Source organism: Labeo rohita, chromosome 5 (genome assembly GCF_022985175.1).
Source record: "Labeo rohita strain BAU-BD-2019 chromosome 5, IGBB_LRoh.1.0, whole genome shotgun sequence".
NCBI lineage: Eukaryota > Metazoa > Chordata > Actinopteri > Cypriniformes > Cyprinidae > Labeo > Labeo rohita.
In genome coordinates this window covers 19,165,040-19,182,600 of record NC_066873.1, presented here as the reverse complement: position 1 = coordinate 19,182,600, position 17,561 = coordinate 19,165,040, and the positions used below count along the sequence as shown (strand labels likewise).

The 17,561-nt window shown below is 36.1% G+C and overlaps 1 protein-coding gene across 1 annotated transcript in view; it reads left to right on the top strand.

Annotated features, from left to right (window-relative positions):
* Window positions 1-17,561, top strand: part of smarca2 (SWI/SNF related, matrix associated, actin dependent regulator of chromatin, subfamily a, member 2) — a 67,134-nt gene that overhangs the window by 2,216 nt on the left and 47,357 nt on the right. Inside the window, 11 exon segments of the mRNA XM_051108718.1 lie at window positions 675-914; window positions 1,061-1,190; window positions 3,588-3,920; window positions 4,187-4,285; window positions 6,665-6,932; window positions 11,862-11,988; window positions 12,993-13,166; window positions 13,914-14,087; window positions 16,815-16,985; window positions 17,180-17,230; window positions 17,375-17,505. Coding sequence (XP_050964675.1) covers window positions 690-914; window positions 1,061-1,190; window positions 3,588-3,920; window positions 4,187-4,285; window positions 6,665-6,932; window positions 11,862-11,988; window positions 12,993-13,166; window positions 13,914-14,087; window positions 16,815-16,985; window positions 17,180-17,230; window positions 17,375-17,505 — 1,883 coding nt within the window. The 5' untranslated portion in view covers window positions 675-689.

The following is a 17,561-nucleotide window of genomic DNA, read 5'->3' as shown; positions in this document are numbered from 1 at the left end:
TATATTTAACTTTTTACTGTTTTGCTTATTTTGAGAGTAGCAAATTAAAAACACTGATTTGGGAGTCAAACGATGTTTAGTATATGGACAGTAGTCATTTACAGTAGGTTCCCCAAATGAAAAATAAATGTACTAAAATGTATTTAAAATACATTTATTTCGTGCTAAGTATACTACAAATACATGTACATATTATGTACGTAATAAAAATACCATGCAGTTGTACTTTTAGTATACTAAACTGGTATGTTTAAAGTTTGCCAAATTGGAACAACTAATTTTGTACTTAATGCACTTTAATTTTGTGGAAGTAGTGCTGAAGTCCAACTAAAGATATGCTTAACTATATTTGATTGTGCTAAAGTGTAACTTCTGCAAGTATACTTTATGTACACTTTAAATATTTTGCATTTAAACACTGATATTATTCAAAGATCATTCAATCCTTAGCAATAGTGACATTAAAGCATATTTTAGGCTTAATATTAAGAAATGTGCATTGTGCACAAGTAGTACAAGTAGTAAGAAATTTTTATAATTTTTATATCCGTAAGTCTCAAGCGATATGTCAGTAAATGTGTTAATAGACTTGAACTACACTTAGTATAAAATAAAGGCATTTTAAATCTATTACTTTTTTACTAGGGTCAAGCTTTTGTTGCTCTCTCCCACAGATTCTCAGCCAATAGATGTCCACTCCCAACGAGCCGCCGGTTGGGATGTCCCATGCTGGTCCTTCACCAGGTGCTGGCCTCTCTCCGGGGCCCATCCTAGGGCCCAGCCCTGGACCCGGCCCCTCTCCTGGCTCTGTACACAGCATGATGGGCCCCAGCCCAGGGCCTCCAAGTGTCCCGCATGCTCTGCAAGGTCAAGGGGCTGGAGACTATTCACAAGACATGCACCCAATGCATAAGGTAGAGGATAGCTTTTAACACTGATTATACTGAAATAGATCAAAAGTTGTCTAGTAGATGCAAAAGTGGAAAATGCTTTAAATAAATGTGTTTGAAGTTGCCAGTATGCCTGCAGCATGTATGACTAATCTCCTGACTCTTTTCAGCCTATGGAGGGAATGCATGAGAAGGGGTTAGGAGACGATATGCACTATGGCCAGATGAAGGGGGTTGGCATGAGATCCCTGCATAGCGGCATGGGTCCTCCACAAAGCCCTATGGATCAACACAGTCAAGGTACAATTGCATATTGGCCACAATATAATAACAAAGCACTCAGTTGTTTATAATTTTAACCATAATTATAGTTTACCAAAAGAGGCTTTTGTTCTTCCTCCACTGAAGGAGGTAAGTCTACAAAGGCCTCTGAGGTAATGACGGCTATTATCTGACATTTATTTATTTATTTTTGGCACACTTATCTTTGGGGCTGCCTTTATGTTACACTAATTATCCTTATATGCTCATACATAAGATCTTTTGTACTTAGCTTTCTTCCATGCCAAACTTTTCTCTGATCTGTACCTTTTACAGTCCTAAATATAGCTTTAAATGCTCATAATTAAAAATTCTGCAATTAACAGTAATGGATTGTTTATACTAAAATATAGTGTAAAAGTTTACTAAATTGTTGATGGCAGTCTAAAGATGCAGACCAGTGTTAATTTTGACAGCAAATTTAGATTTAGTTTTAGTCATGGTCTTTGGATTGAAATGCAATTTAGTTTTAGTCATATTTTAGTCATCTAAAGTGTTTTAGTTTTAGTCTAGTTTTAGTCGACTACAATCTAATGGGTTTAGTTACAACCATTAATTAAGCATTTAATATTTCTCTAAAATGACCAAACTCACAGTATAGGTTTGATATTAAGGTTTTATTGTGATAGACACAGATTTAACTGTTGTGACACGCAGCATGCGTTTATATTAAAATTAAATAAAACCACTTCTCATAAAGAAACAAGAACATGTTTTTTTTTTTTTTCTATGAAATGCCAATGGTTATATAGGCTAATTATGCATTTTTTATGACAACTTGTATACCACATTCTTCATTCTTTCAAGTAGACATTTTTATTTATATAAATACATTTTGATTAATCTTTATTGGGGCTACTGAAGTAGTGAGTAATTTTCTGTCTGTCTTTTGTTGCTTGATTAACATCAGTGCCACAGGCAATAGCAACTAAGTTAGCTGCTGTTTGTTTAAAACTGAAAGCACTGATGCAATGTACGGAATCTGATACATGTCTGATATTCTCCCAACTGTTTACGTTCACTTGAAACATAACTGAGTGTGCTTACTTGAATACTCTTCAAAACGGACAATTCAGTATAAGTTTGTTTATTTCTTCGTTCTTGAGACACGAAAGAGTACTCGTGTCCTGTGTGAGAGGCGCTGCTTCAGTGTCCGCGCTCAGAAGACCGGACCGAATTGAGCTTTTGTGTCATCAAATTTATGCATATGCCTACTCTTCTCTTACTCCCAGATTACAAATCATCCCTCCCTACCATTTTCGTCTCATTTTTATTCGTAGATGAAAATGTCAATAGATTTTCGGCATAGTTTTTGTCATTCAAAACAAGTGTTTGTTTTGTTATCGTCTCGTTTTCGTCTGTGAAAAAATCATTAACAAAATTAACACTGATGCGGACAGTGAAATTTGTTTGACCCTTTTGCAACTCCCAAAAATGTGGATTCTCATAGAAACAGAGCAGAAGTAAATGTGGTGACACCGCAATTTTTGCTAAATAAAGGTATTGGATGCCCATTTTCCACAAGTTAGTATGATTCTTTAAGGTCTTCATGAGATAAGCAAAATACTTTGGTTGAAATTCCTCAATGGTCTTGTAAAACAACCCCCTTTTTACCCTGTCAGAAACAGCTCTGTTTGCAGCGACCCTTTTCATCGCATGTCTCTTTAAATGATAATGAGCTACTGCTGCCTCCAACCCTCACTTCCGTTTTGTGTGTATTCGGTGGCGTGTTAGCATCAAAAACAAAACTAATCCACTGCATCCTCAGTGGCTGCCATGTTGGGAGAAAATGAAGACACATCCAACTATAAAACATTGCTTATGAGCGATAGTTGTTGCTACAGCTGCTCAAGCGTGGAGAAAATAGACAGCGTACAGCTGGCTGAGGGTGGAAATATGCTAACACGGGACAGTCTGTCAGCAGCTGTGGCCGAAGCATGAGCAATATGAACTCAGAAATTCAAAACAGCTTGATAATTGAGACTATATAGGTTTTTGGGAATTTAAAAAAAGTGATTGGATTTTTATCATTGTAGTGTGGTTGTGTCACACACTGTTAAAACATTTATATGCAAACACCATATAAAAGTGAATTTTGCATTCAATATCCCCTTTTTAAAATTGTACACATAAAAGAAATAACCAGTACTTTTGGGAAATATTATTAGAATTTTAATTCACTTTGTATGAGAACTCCATTCATACCAGTTTTGTTTTTTGTTTTTTTTTTTTTGAAAAAGCTAGTTTATTCTACAAAAAGAAAAATACAAAATATCAAAGAAAAACTTTAGTATGGTGGCGATTACCAAGTGCACTTTTAAATGACATTTTTGACAAAAATAAATGTTAGAAATCTTGTCTTTTTTTGGTTCTTAGGCTACATGTCCCCTCATCCCTCGCCAATGGGCCAGGTGCCGGAGCATGTGCCCAGCCCTATGTCAGGAGGAGGGCCGACCCCACCGCAAATGTCTCAGGGTCAGTCACCCATGATGCCCATGGATCCGCAGGGGATGGGACAGCAGGCCAGGGGTCAGTCTGCCTTCAGCCCAGTCCAGCTACAGCAACTCAGGGCTCAGATCCTGGCGTACAAGATCCTGGGCCGTGGTCAGCCTCTGCCTGAGAATCTACAATTAGCTGTGCAGGGCAAGAGGAGCCTCCCCACCATGCAGCAGCAGCCCATCAACACTGGCCCCTACAACAGACCTCCAGGTGAATATGCTTTTGGTCATTTTGATGTTAGTCGGTAATGGAAGTGAGGAACATCCGAGTTGAAATGTCCCTCTTCAAATCTCAGTGAGTTCAGTCATCACCACATCACATTAACATATTGACCTCATGGTGTTGCCATGACACAATGAGAGCATTTCCATTTGTTTTACATTGTTTTAAAGCCTTAATGCAACTGATGATATTCTGTACATATTTGGTAATGTTAATTTTCCGAAATATTATTCAATCTTGCGCTGTTTTGCTAGGTATGCCAATGCCTCACGGAGGGCCTGCAACAGGCCCGTGTCCCTCTCCAGCCATGCAGACTCATACCCAGAGTGCTGGGCCAAAACCATGGCCCGAAGGTGAGTGTGGAATGTGTATATTCTTAAAGGGGTCATTGGATGCAAAGTTCACTTTTACATGTTGTTTGAACATTAATGTGTGTTGGCAGTGTGTGTACAGATCTACCCTATAGTGATAAAAATCCATGCAGTGGTTTTTAATTAATCTGTAAAAATAATATCCCCTTTTTCAAATCGAGCCATTCTCAGATGCCTGTCAGTGTGGCGTCACACCGATAGAAGCTGCTCCCATGATGGTTGATTACCTCAGACCTCAGAAAAGGGTGTTGTTTTACACTACCATTGAGAATTTTTAACCAAAGTATATTATAGACTTTTCATTAATATGCAATTAAATTTAAGCTTAAAAATCCAGCAGCAACCCTGATTCTTGTAGCTTAAGGTTGAACCACTGATGTCACATGGACTATTTTAATAATGTCCTTACTACCTTTCTAGACCTTAAACCTGGTAGTTGTGTTGCAGTCTGTGCAGAGTGAGAAAGCTCTCGGATTTCATCAAAAATATCTTAATTTTGTTCCGAAGATGAACAAAGTTCTTACATGAAAGTCAGTAAGTATTGAGTAATTCATGACAAAATTGCCATTTTTGGGTGAATTATCTCTTTAAGATGAAGTAACAATTTAAATATTTTAAGATTAAGAGTTATGTACTATCATAGTATTACTTAATATATTAAATGTATTTTATATTTTAATTTTAGTTTCATTTTTAGTAATTTTGCTGTGCTTTTATCATTTTTATTAGTTTTTTTAATATTTATTTTTATTTTTTATTTATTTTTGTTTAAATTTTAGTTTCAGTTATTTTTTTGCTTCAACTTTTTTTCAGTTAGTTACCAAGGCAGCATTAAAAATCTTGTTTTTTATGTTTTTCCATCCATTCTCCAAACCTGTGCTCTGTAGGGCTGTGGAGATGCTGGAGCTTATGCCAGCATCTTAAACCAGATGGCTTTACCTTTTTTTTATCTAATGTTTATATTTTATTTTAGACAGAAATGATAATTATAATAAATAAATAACAGAAAATATGGTTTTATACACAGCGTTCCAGTCCTAGAGGTTTTCATGCAGTCTGTCTTCCAATTCAAGGGTATTCTGGTCAAGTCTAAAAAAGATGTTTGCATGATATTAGAATGTTACTGTATACTGTACATGGTAATCAGCATATTTTGAGTAACATTCACGACAACTTTAAGACAGTCATGCACATGGTAGTACTGCTGCGTTAATCTGCTCAGTCTTGATTTATTATGCTGCATGTGGTAATTATGGTGAACACCTGTCCCGCTTTGCGTTGTACTGCACAGCATTTTCACTGCTTGTCCTGCACGTTGCATATTGAGAAAATGTCCCGCATTTTCATCAGTCTGTTGGTTTTGTTAGTTCATCAGTCCGTTTGATGTGGTTTCTATGCTGTTATTTTAATGACGAATGTCTAGAGCGCATTATTGTAATGCGTGAGCGCAAATATGTGCAAATTCAGACTGATATATAATATTCTTGAGCACGTAAACATGGTTAAAACGCTCCAAATAAATTAAACTTGGAAAATGATGAAAAACTTTTAAAGAAAATGCCAAGTGGCAGCCTTACTAAGGTTAAACCCCTTTGCTAACATGCTTTCAAATGACAGTGAATTAATTCATGGATTGCTAGGTCTTTTTTGAAAAGTTGCTGAAGTTCACACACATTAAAGATCATTGTTCATCTTTTCTATTCAAGTGAACTTGATTGGTGAGTCAGTGGTTTAATTGTAATACTCTGCTTATTGGCTGTACTTGTGGAAGATAATGTGCACCACGTCAGGTCAGTGGACGTTTTCACTGCGTTTTTGCTCGATATGAAATGACTGGGGACGTTGCATGCCCTCGTGGCAGGTTCAGCAACTGATTGATTGCGCCCAGCCAGAAATAAAGATCCAGAACCTTTTTCTTCTGAACATTTATTTTGTATCATCTCTTGTGTTTATGTTTTCATTTAGGGATTGCATGCCCTTTATAAAGTTTCTTTAAGGGGTTCACTTTAGAGTTTCTTTAAACTCGCCTTGAAACAAGTCAAATGAGTCCTTGTAAAGATTTTTCGTTTCAGAGGTGGACGTCAGTTCACACTGTGCTTTGAACTGTCTTAAAACCTTCAACAACAGCTTTGATGAACTCTTTGAGTATGATCAAACATTCTAACGACAATAGGCTTCTGAAATATAAATGGCATTACTTATGCCGTTTCATAATGGTGCGTTATATCGATCGTACTGACAACAGCATAATGGATCACTGGATACTTAATGCCCTTTGCATTCAGGAGCATTTCTTTGACAGACATGACATTTTGCTAAATCTCACAAGATGTTCACAAAGAGCATCACCTTTATTTTCAGGTCAGGGCTCAGAGACCCCCAGTGCTCCACAGAAGCTCACAGTCCCGGCTCCCAGCGGCAGACCCTCTCCTGCTCCCCCGCTGGCCCCCACCAGCACACAACCTGTGCCCAGCACCTCCCTCACCGCCCAACCCCAACCTCAGCCACTGCCAGGACCAGGCCAGCCCTCCCTGATTATCCAGCTTCAGCAGAAACAGAATCGCATCACACCGATTCAGAAGCCTCAGGGTCTAGACCCTGTTGAACTCTTGCAAGAGAGGGAATACCGGTATGTAATGAGTAATTAAATTCAGCTGAATCTACACTAAGCAATCTGCACTGCCCTAAGGGGCCTGTGAATTGCATTTTTTATTTTTTGATGTTTCCTCAAGTGCACTTATAATATCTTTGTCCTCTGATTTAAACACTGGAGTTAAAGAGGCATGTCTCTAAGACTTCAATGTTAACAACTTTATACATTACACAAGAGGTCTTCCAAATGTGGATGCATACCAAATTAAATTAACAGCTTTATATTTTTTTCACTGGCAAAATTACTGCCACATGAGCAATAGGGAAAATTGCGTACTGGCGTACACAGCCTGTTAGGAGTTATAAGTACTATTAAAGGAGAAGTCCACTTCCAGAACAACAATTTTCAAATAATTTACTCACCCCCTTGTCATTCACGATGTTCATGTCTTTCTTTCTTCAGTCGTAAAGAATTGTGTTTTTTGAGGAAAACATTTCAGGATTTTTCTCCATATAATGGACTGATATGGTGCCCCGATTTTGAACTTCCAAAATGCGGCTTCAAATGATCCCAAATGTGGTTGTAACCGATTCCAGCCGAGGAAGAAGGGTCTTATCTATTGTAACAATCGGTTATATTAATAAAAATAATACAATTTATGTACTTTTTAATGCCAAACGCTCGTCTCGTCTTACTCTGCCTGGACTGTTTTTGTTCCTGTTCATGACAGTTAGGGTATGTCGAAAAACTCCCATCCCATGTTCTCCCTCAACTTCAAAATCGCCCTATATCGCTATTGTACCTTTTTTGTTAAGGGTGTTTGATCTTTTTTGTATGTGCATTTTGCAAAAACTGGGTCGGAACTTCTGCAGCGGTGTAGGATGATTTTTAAATGATTTTTGAAGTTGAGGGAGAAAATACGGTCAGAGTTTTTCGACATACCCTAACTGTCTTGAACCAGAATAAACAGAGTTCAAGGACTGCAAGATGAGCGTTTGAGAATAAAAAGTATTTAAATTGTATTATTTTTATGTAAATAACCGATCGTTTCGCTAGATAAGACCCTTCCTCGCTTCCTCGGCTGGGATCGTTTACAACCACATTTGGGATCGTTTGAAGCTGCATTTAAACTGCATTTTGGAAGTTCAAAATCGGGGCACCATAACAGTCCATTATATGGAGAAAAATGCTGAAATGTTTTCCTTAAAAAACATAATTTCTTTACGACTGAAGAAAGAAAGACATGAACGTCATGGATGACAAGGGGGTGAGTAACTTATTTATAAATTGTTCTGGAAGTGGACTTCTCCTTTAAAGTGTGCTGGTCTACAGATGCACGTGGCACGAGACGCTTCAGATCGATGCTGCACTGTGCTTTCACCAGTGATAGAAGCTTCAAAACCTTTGCGAATCACCAGCGTTTGGTGTTTCAAACGCCTCAAAACAGTAAATCATGTTGGTTCAACTGAGGCTAGTTTCTGATTACTAACTTTCACATACAGTTGAGGTCAAAGGTTTACATACACCTTGCAGAATCTGCAAAATGTTAATTATTTTACCAAAATAAGAGGGATCATACAAAATGCACAATTTTTTTTTATTTAGTACTGACCTGAATATGAAATTTCAGGTCACAAGAGAAAATAATAGTTAACTTTTTAAAAATTACCCTGTTCAAAAGTTTACATACACTTCATCCTTAATACTATGTTGTTGCCTGAGTGATCCACAGCTGTGTTTTTGTTTTGTGATAGTTGTTCATGAGTCCCTTGTCTGTCCTGAACAGTTAAACTGCCTGTTGTTCTTCAGAAAAATCCTTCAGGTCCCACAAATTCTTTAGTTTGTCAGCATTTTTGTGTATTTGACCCCTTTTCAACAATGACTGTATGATTTTGAAATCCATATTTTTTTCACACTGAGGACAACTGAGGGAATCATACGCAACTATTACAGAAGGTTCAAATGCGTACTGATGCTCCAGAAGGCAAAATTATGCATTAAGTAAACTTTTGAATAGAATACATTTTTCTTATTTTGCCTAAATATGCCCTTTGAAGCTACAGCAGATATTTACGTTTCAAATTCAAAAAGTTTTGACCTCCCGGCTCTTAAAGGATAAGTTCACTTCCAGAACAAAAAAATTACATTTAATTTACTCAGCCTCTTGTCATCCAAGATGTTCATGTGTTTCTTTCTTTAGTCATAAAATATTTCAGGATTTCTTTCCATATAGTGGATTTCTATGGTGCCCATGAGTTTGAACTTCCAAAATGCAGTTTAAATGCAGCTTCAAAGAGCTCTAAATGATCCCAGCTAAGGAATAAGGGACTTATCTAGCAAAATGACCGGTTATTTTCTAAAAAAATTGACATTTTTTTTTAACCTTTTTAACATTGTCTAGCTCTTCGTGAACTCTCTGTATTCCGGTTCAAGAAAGTTCGAAAAACTCCCATCACATTTTCTCCTCCAACTTCAAAATCAAAGTGATTTACGAAGTGAATGTGCAAAGACACCCTATCAAACACCCCTTACTAAAAAAGGTACTAAATAAAAATAAAAATAAAAAATATAAAAAATAAAATACATTTAGTACGATCCCTCTTATTTTGGTAAAATCAATTAACAGGTATATATAAACTTTTGACCTCAACTGTAGGTTAAGTCCGTTTAGCTTCACTCACGCTACGCAATTGAGTGTAGTAGTAAATAAATTATAAATAAATGCTGGTTATTTTTAAGTCAAATCATGTTTTGTAGGGTGATACTGTAAATATGTTATTCAAAGTCTAATTTTCACATTAAAATAAACTTTTAGGATTTTGAAAAGTTTAGAAAACAATTTAGGAAAAAAACAAATACAGCCTTTTATATGAACATTCAAAAATATCGCTTACTGGCACAGTGGTTAATAAGAAAAAAATTTAAAATGGCACTTTATGCCCAGAAGGTTGCCATACACTGTAAAAAAAAAATCTTGCCACACTGAAACATCCTGTAAAATGCTTGTGTAACAGAGGTCAGCAAGTAAGAGCTGTGTGGTTAAACCTCACTCCCCTGATCTCAAGAGACGGACTATCAACTTATGCTACAGGCTGCAGTCGTTAGCGTCCTTGTTAGTGCGCCTTTCTCCTGTTTTCGAGATGCCGGTTCGAGTTCGCTCAGGGCAAGTGAAACTAGAGGGGATACACTTGCAAAGGTTCTGCACAAACCTGTTCGTTCATCATTAGTATGGCAAAATTGATGTCGTTATTAACAGGGTTGCCAACTTTTAAGTTCCGCTTGGAGTGAGAATTTTTTTTTGTTTGTTTTGGAGTGGGGGGGTTGGGTTGGGGGGAGGATGTGGCGATCTCGATTCCATATCTATTTATATGTATGTACTGTACATATAAGGGGATAAAAATGCAGCTGAATGCTTTTTTAACACCATTTTAAACTTGGTTTAAAGTCAGTATTTGCTTGCATTCATTGTGTGTACTTATACGAGTATCATTAAAAAGGATGTAAGTTATTCACTTTTTAAATTTCACATTTAAAAAATATAGTGTTTAATCATTCCTAAATATTTATTCAACTGAAAAACTTAAAAATAAGTAAGCAGGTATGACTAATATATATATATTTTTAAAGTCTATATTATATATTAATATATAATAGTATATATTAATGGACCATAATTATTGGACAAATAGTATTTAGTACTAAATGATCTGCTTAAAATATTAAATAAATATTATTGGACTAAAATATAGAACATTTATTTAACTGAAAAATAGTTAAGCTGTATGGTCACATTATAAGTAAGAAATGCCTGAGGGTTAAATACAAGAAAACCATGTTTAATTTTCGTAAGGGTTGCCTCTCCATCACTCTCCAGAATACAATTATACTGTAAATGTCATCGACGTAAAAATCAATGCGTAATATGCTGTAATGTTTACCAAAAATTGTTGCAAATACCTGTATAGTGAAGCTGTCGTCTCTATCCTACTTAAACACATTCAAATGTACTGTCAGTGTTGGTTTGTTTTGAGAGCTCTGTGAATCACGTGACACGCGATGAATATATATTTCTAAAAGCCTTAAGTGATAAATATTTTTGTCAGAACCACTAGTAAATTATGTTATTTTGTTTAGTTTTTTTAAAATCTTTTTTCTTAAAAAAAAAAAATTATCCCGAGTCATGAAGCTTTACAAGTTTACATGTTGTTTATTACTGCATATAATTCCTTAAAATGAAAGTTTAATTTCATAAAGTAGAAGTTCATTGCAAAATGCACCTACATTTTTTTGCATTTTGTGTTTTTCAGTTGAATAAAAGACTATTTTTCCCTGTATTTTTCATCGAGATTTCTTTTTAAAAAAGTCTGAAATTCTCGTCTCTTCTTGTCTCGTTCTCATGAACCCAGTCTCGTGTCTTGTGGGATAAGTGCCTCGTCACACCCCTACAATCACAACAAAATTTGTGTGTGGATTAAAGCAAAACAACCTGTCTTCCATTGCTCCTATGTCTCTAAAATATCACCAGAACTATGGCTGTTGTTTTGTGGGGCTTTCTGAGCTGTAATAAATGTTAGGAACCCTCTGAGGTTTCTGAAAGTTCCTCAGAACTTGGTGATTACACCGGCTCGCACTGTCGGAAACAGCAGAAATGTGTTGATTGTTTGATGTACCTTAAGGTCACCAGGACACAGTTTTTTTTTTGCCGTCTGTACTATCTATTTTTTACGGAGTGAACAGTTCAGATCATTGCAGGTGATGTTTTTACTTTTGGAGAATTCTAAGGTAACTAGAAATTATTAATACCTAGAATGTTCAACTTTCGAGACATCTCTGTTCAACAATAAATCTCATGATCTGTGCTTGAGTGACAGCTTTTGCTCTCACATTTAAACTTAATGACCAAATTAATGTAAATCTGATATTCTTCTGAAAAAGTACAACTGTCTTTTTCATTTCTGTTCAAAGTCTTCAGGCCAGGATTGCACACAGAATTCAGGAGCTGGAGAATCTGCCAGGATCGCTGCCACCTGATCTGCGAACTAAAGCTACTGTGGAGCTAAAGGCCTTAAGATTGCTTAACTTTCAGCGGCAGGTAGGTTATTGACATGGCACTCAGTTTTGTCATATTTATTCATTTATGTTTATTAAACAATGACTTGAGTGCACCTCTTCTATGATGAGGATGTTTTTAATTTATAAACATTTATAATTCATAATTCTATATAAAAAATGTTATTTAATAGAGTGTTACAAACATTTAATAATAAATATTTTTAATCTTATTTTTTGGTGGGTTCATAGCATTGTGATGCAACTGTCCTGATATCATAATGAAGACTAAATCAATTCTTAGAAAACTTTTTAAAGTAATTTAGCATAATTTGTAAACTCCTCCATTGCTCATTAATATTATTGTCAGTATGCGTCTTAATAATATTTATGAAATAATAATTTATGAAATCTTAATAAATATGTTTTACCTTAAAAAGCTTTTTTGAAAATAATTAAGATATTTAAGATTAAAAATGTTTTTTATTTATTGATGGTTACACTACGTGACATTTTTAAATTTTATTATTTAATAATAAAGTGCTCAGATAATACACATTTACACTGGTCCACATAACTGTGATACAATTTTCGCAAAGCCATATTTGCAATAATTTAATACTCATAAATCAAACATAAATCTGGAGACACTTCTAATGAAAATCACTTACGTTTGCCATTTCTTTACAATAAATTGAATAATTTACAATAAGCCAAGCTGCTCAAAATGCATATGCTCATGCATATTTTCGGGTTCCATTGAGCTTTGTCTTGTTCACATTGTGTGGATGGTGATGGTGTGTGAAGTTATGCTATCAATATTTAACTTATGCCGTTCAGTGGAACTCACCATTAGAGGGCGCCCTTGTTGTATTTGTAGCACACAGTGTCCTCACAATTCACGGCCTTGTTCTGGTGTAATTAGCAACAATTATGAACAAAATATGTGTGAAATGTATCAGAATATGATTATCATTTGATGAAGCTCATTAGCTTAATGCATTTTGCTGCAGATGACTATGACTGATTTTCTTTTTCCTTTCTCAGCTGAGGCTCGATGTTGTAGCCTGCATGCGCCGAGACACAACTCTGGAGACGGCCCTCAACTCCAAAGCCTACAAGCGCAGCAAGAGACAGACGCTGAGAGAAGCTCGCATGACAGAGAAACTAGAGAAGCAGCAGAAGATCGAGCAGGAGAGGAAGCGTCGCCAGAAACACCAGGTGATCAATGAATGATCATTGTACTAATTGTAATCAATTCAATTGATTAAGCAAACTCAGTATACTGATAAAAACAACAGACAAGCTCCCACAGCAAAATGCTCATATACACGATTTATGTGCTTACATATTGACTAAGTGATAAAGATGTTTTAGAGGGGTCATATCATTAGAAATCAAATTTCCTTGGCCTGCACAGTCACGGTGTGGTAATAACGAGGAAGTACGATAGTGTTGTTATTCCCGTAACACAAGAAAAACTGAAAAATGTTCCTCCTGGCAGTGTGTAATGCCTGACACTTTGCCTGACCTTCTGAGGCTTCCTCGAGTTTGAAACAAGTAACTAAAGTTTTTTTTGAAGATGTCTAAGTATTTAACCTTTTGTGCAGTTAAAACTCTGAGCACAGAATGTTTTTTTTTTTTAACTCACGAAGGCGGCATTCGCACATGCTGTTCTTTTAAACTTTCTATTCAGTAAAGAATTTGGAAAAACAAATGTAGCAGCTGTTGAAACAGTGATATAAGTGATATAAGAAATAATTCTTAAGCACCAACTTAACATATTAGAATGATTTCGTAATAATAAATTGAATTGTAAAAATATTTTACAGTAGTGTAGTTGATCAAATAAATACAGCTTTGGTAAGCTTAAACGACTGTGTTGAAAAACATTAAAACATTTAGCCAAACTCAAATTCCAGACTTTTTCTCTTTGATTCATGCTGTGTTGTTCTTTTCTTGTTGTAGGAGTATCTCAACAGCATTCTGCAACATGCAAAAGATTTCAAGGAATATCACAGATCCATCTCTGGAAAAATCCAGAAGCTGTCTAAAGCCATCGCGACATGGCACACCAACACAGAGAGAGAGCAGAAGAAGGAGACGGAAAGAATCGAGAAAGAGAGGATGAGGAGACTGATGGTATAAAATACACTGTTTCCAGCATCATATATTGTATAATCTGTATAATTCCGTTGTCCTTGCTGACTTCATTCCAAAATTAGCATAAAGCACATCATACAGTCTAATTCAAGGCTATTTAATTAGCTTAATTTGAGGGACGGATTATCAAATTAAAAATATGAAGGGGGCATAGGGGTTGGGGGACTGTCCCGATCTTTTTCCGGGGGGCCTATAAAATAGAAAATAGAAAGTTAAAATGCATATTCAGCAGTAAAATGAACTAATATTACCAGTACTAGTATCTATAAAAGATTAACACTAGTGCTGTCTCTCAATGGATTAAAAAAATTCAACTAATTAATCACATTTTTCTGTAATTAATCGTGATTAATTGCATATGAATGTATTTATATTGTCATAATTTCATATTGAGCCTCCAAATTAATGTAGAAACATTGTAAATATGGTATATTTTAAATGTTTTTTTCTAAGTAGTTTTAATCTTTTTTTTTTTTTAAGTTTTCATCTTTTTAGTAAGTAGCCTATTATTAATGAAGACCAGTATTATTGATACCAATAATTCTAATGCTCTCTTAATACATTCTCCCCTCAATTTTAGCCATTATAGCCATTCAACATTATAGTATAATTGAAAGGCATTATTTAATTGGCTCTGAAAAATATAACAGCTTTTAATGTAATTAAAACAATCTTCACATAAAGTTTAAATTGTATATGGATAAATGATATAGATTAATCTTTATTCAGGCTACAAAAATTAATCAGTGACTGGAGCAGTCTAGTGATTTCTCTGTTTTTTTGTTCTTTGATTTATGTCAAGGACAGACTTCATCAGATTTCAATTTAAAAGCAGTGCTGTTTCTTTAAACACTGATGCACATGACGCTGACACACATCTGCTTTTCTCCCAGCTCGTGGTCATTTAAAGTGCCTTACGAAAGTATTCATACCCCTTCATTTTTTTCACGTTTTGTTATGTTTGCTTTAAATAACTTTTTTCCCTACATCAATTTATTTAAAAATAAAATACTGAAATAAGTACATTGCATAAGTATTCATACCCTTAACTCAGTACTTAGTTGAAGCACCTTTTCAGCCTCAAGACTTATAATGCAACAAGCTTTGTACATCTTATTCTCACCTCTTCACCTCTCAAGCTCTGTCAGCTTGGATGGGGGCTGGCAGACATTTTTTAGGTTTCTCCAGAAATATCTGATTGGGTTCAAGCCCAGGTTGTGGCTGGGCCACTCAAGGACATTCACAGAGTTGTCTATAAGCCACTCTTGCTGTGTGCTTAGGGTCATTGTCCTGTTGGAAGGTGAATCTTCTGCCCAGTCTGAGGTTCTGAATGCTCTGGACTGGGTTTTCATTCAGGCTATCTCAATATTTTGGTGCATTAAGCTTTTCTTCTACTCTGACGAGTGTCTCAGTCCCTGCAGCTGCTACCAGCACACTTTACTGTTGGAATTATACTCTGCAGGTAATGAGCAGTGCTTGTTTTTTTCCATACATATTGCTTGGAACTAAGCTTAATCAGACCAGAGAATCTTGTTTCTCACAGTCTGGGAATTCTTTAGGTGTTTTTTTTTGCAAATTCCAAGTTGGTTTTTCATTTGTCTTCACTGAGCAGAGATTTGAATTTGGCCACACCGCCATAAAGAGCAGTGATGTTTATCCTTCTGTAAGTTTCTCCTATCTGCATATATGATCATGGAGCTCAACTAGAGTGACCATCAGCATCTTGGTCACCAGTATAACAAAGTCCCTTCTCCATCAATTGCTCAGTTTGACCAGGAGGCCAGCTCTAGGAAGAGTCCTAGTTGTTCCAAGCTTCTTCCATTATAGATAAGACATGCTTCTGTGAACCTTCAGCACAGCAGAATTTTTTCTGAATTCTTCCCCAGATCGGTGCCTTGACGCAAGCCTGTTTCTGAGGTCTACAGACAGTTATTTTGACCTCAGGGCTCAGGGTTTTTGCTCTGATATGCCTTTTCAGCTGTTAGACCTTTTCTGAAAGGTGTGTGGCTTTCCAAATCATACTCGTTCAAATGAATTTGCCACAGTTTAACTCTACTCGAAGTGTAGTAACATCTACAAACGATATGAGTGCTTCTAAACTAAATTTCAATTGTCCCAGAAAAGGGTATGAATACTTATGCAATGGAATCATTTCAGTGTTTTATTTCTAATAAATCTGCAAAGTTGTTTGTGCTTTGTCATAATGGTGTATGGAGTGTATATTGATGTGGAAAAAAATGTAAAGCCATTTATTATAAGGCTGCAACATAACAAAACATGAAAAAAGAAGGGATATGAATACTTTCTCAAGGCACTGTAGGACTTTCTAATTCATTTAAGACTATGTTTACGAGGTCTCTCGCCAAAACTGCACATTTTGACATAATTGTGTGTGTTTTTGTCTATTAAAGCGATACTGGCATTCCGTCTGACGTGGCTCAGCGTATGCGTAGAGCTAAATATGCAGACTTTTAAACTATATTTGATAGTAAGCTTTGTCCAGTGTTTGCACTATTTCTCTCCAGAAGTTATGACTTATAACACTGTCTTTATATTCGTTTAACCTAGAGTTACATTTTTTAGCGTTACATGATTTATAACTAGAGATCTAACAATTTGGAGGGGACAAAAACAAAATGTTTTAAAGCTCATAAGGAAGAGGCGTTCTTTAAAGGTTCTCACAGGTTCTCCATCTGTTTTCCCTAGGCTGAAGATGAAGAAGGTTACAGGAAGCTAATTGATCAGAAGAAGGACAAGCGTCTGGCCTACCTTCTTCAACAGACAGATGAATACGTGGCCAACCTGACTGAGCTTGTCTATGAGCACAAGGCTGCTCAAGCTGCCAAGGAGAAGAAGAGGAAGAGAAAGAAGAAAAAGGTGTGAAATGACAAGACTACAGAAAAGAAACTATAAAATCACTTATTACTTCAGATGTGTTTCATTTGATTCAGTCCCTTACAGTGTATCCCACTGTGGTTTTGTAAATCTCGACTCCAATCAGTAGCTTTAGGACATTTCTACCAACATCAAACACTCAATACTTGTTTATTTCTTTCATGTTTAACCTTCAGAAGGAAGCTGGTGATGCTGAAGGAATGGGAGCCATCGGCCCTGATGGAGAGGTAAGAAAATTGCTATGAAAACGAAAGCGGAGTAGACGTGAATAACCGTCTGATGTGTGTCCCTCTAGTAAATTCACTCTGTCAAACTTAATCTAACATAGCTTGTCACAGAAAACCTGCTTTTATGTTTACTTATTCATGCAGCTTATAGATGAGAACAGCCAGATGAGTGAGCTGCCAGTCAAAGTCATTCAGACAGAGACGGGGAAAGTGCTTCAGGGGACAGATGCCCCCAAGTCCAGTCAGTTAGAGGCCTGGCTCGAGATGAACCCTGGGTAAGCTGTCCTTACATTGCATCCTCTGTGTGTCTGGTAATTGAAAACATTTATAC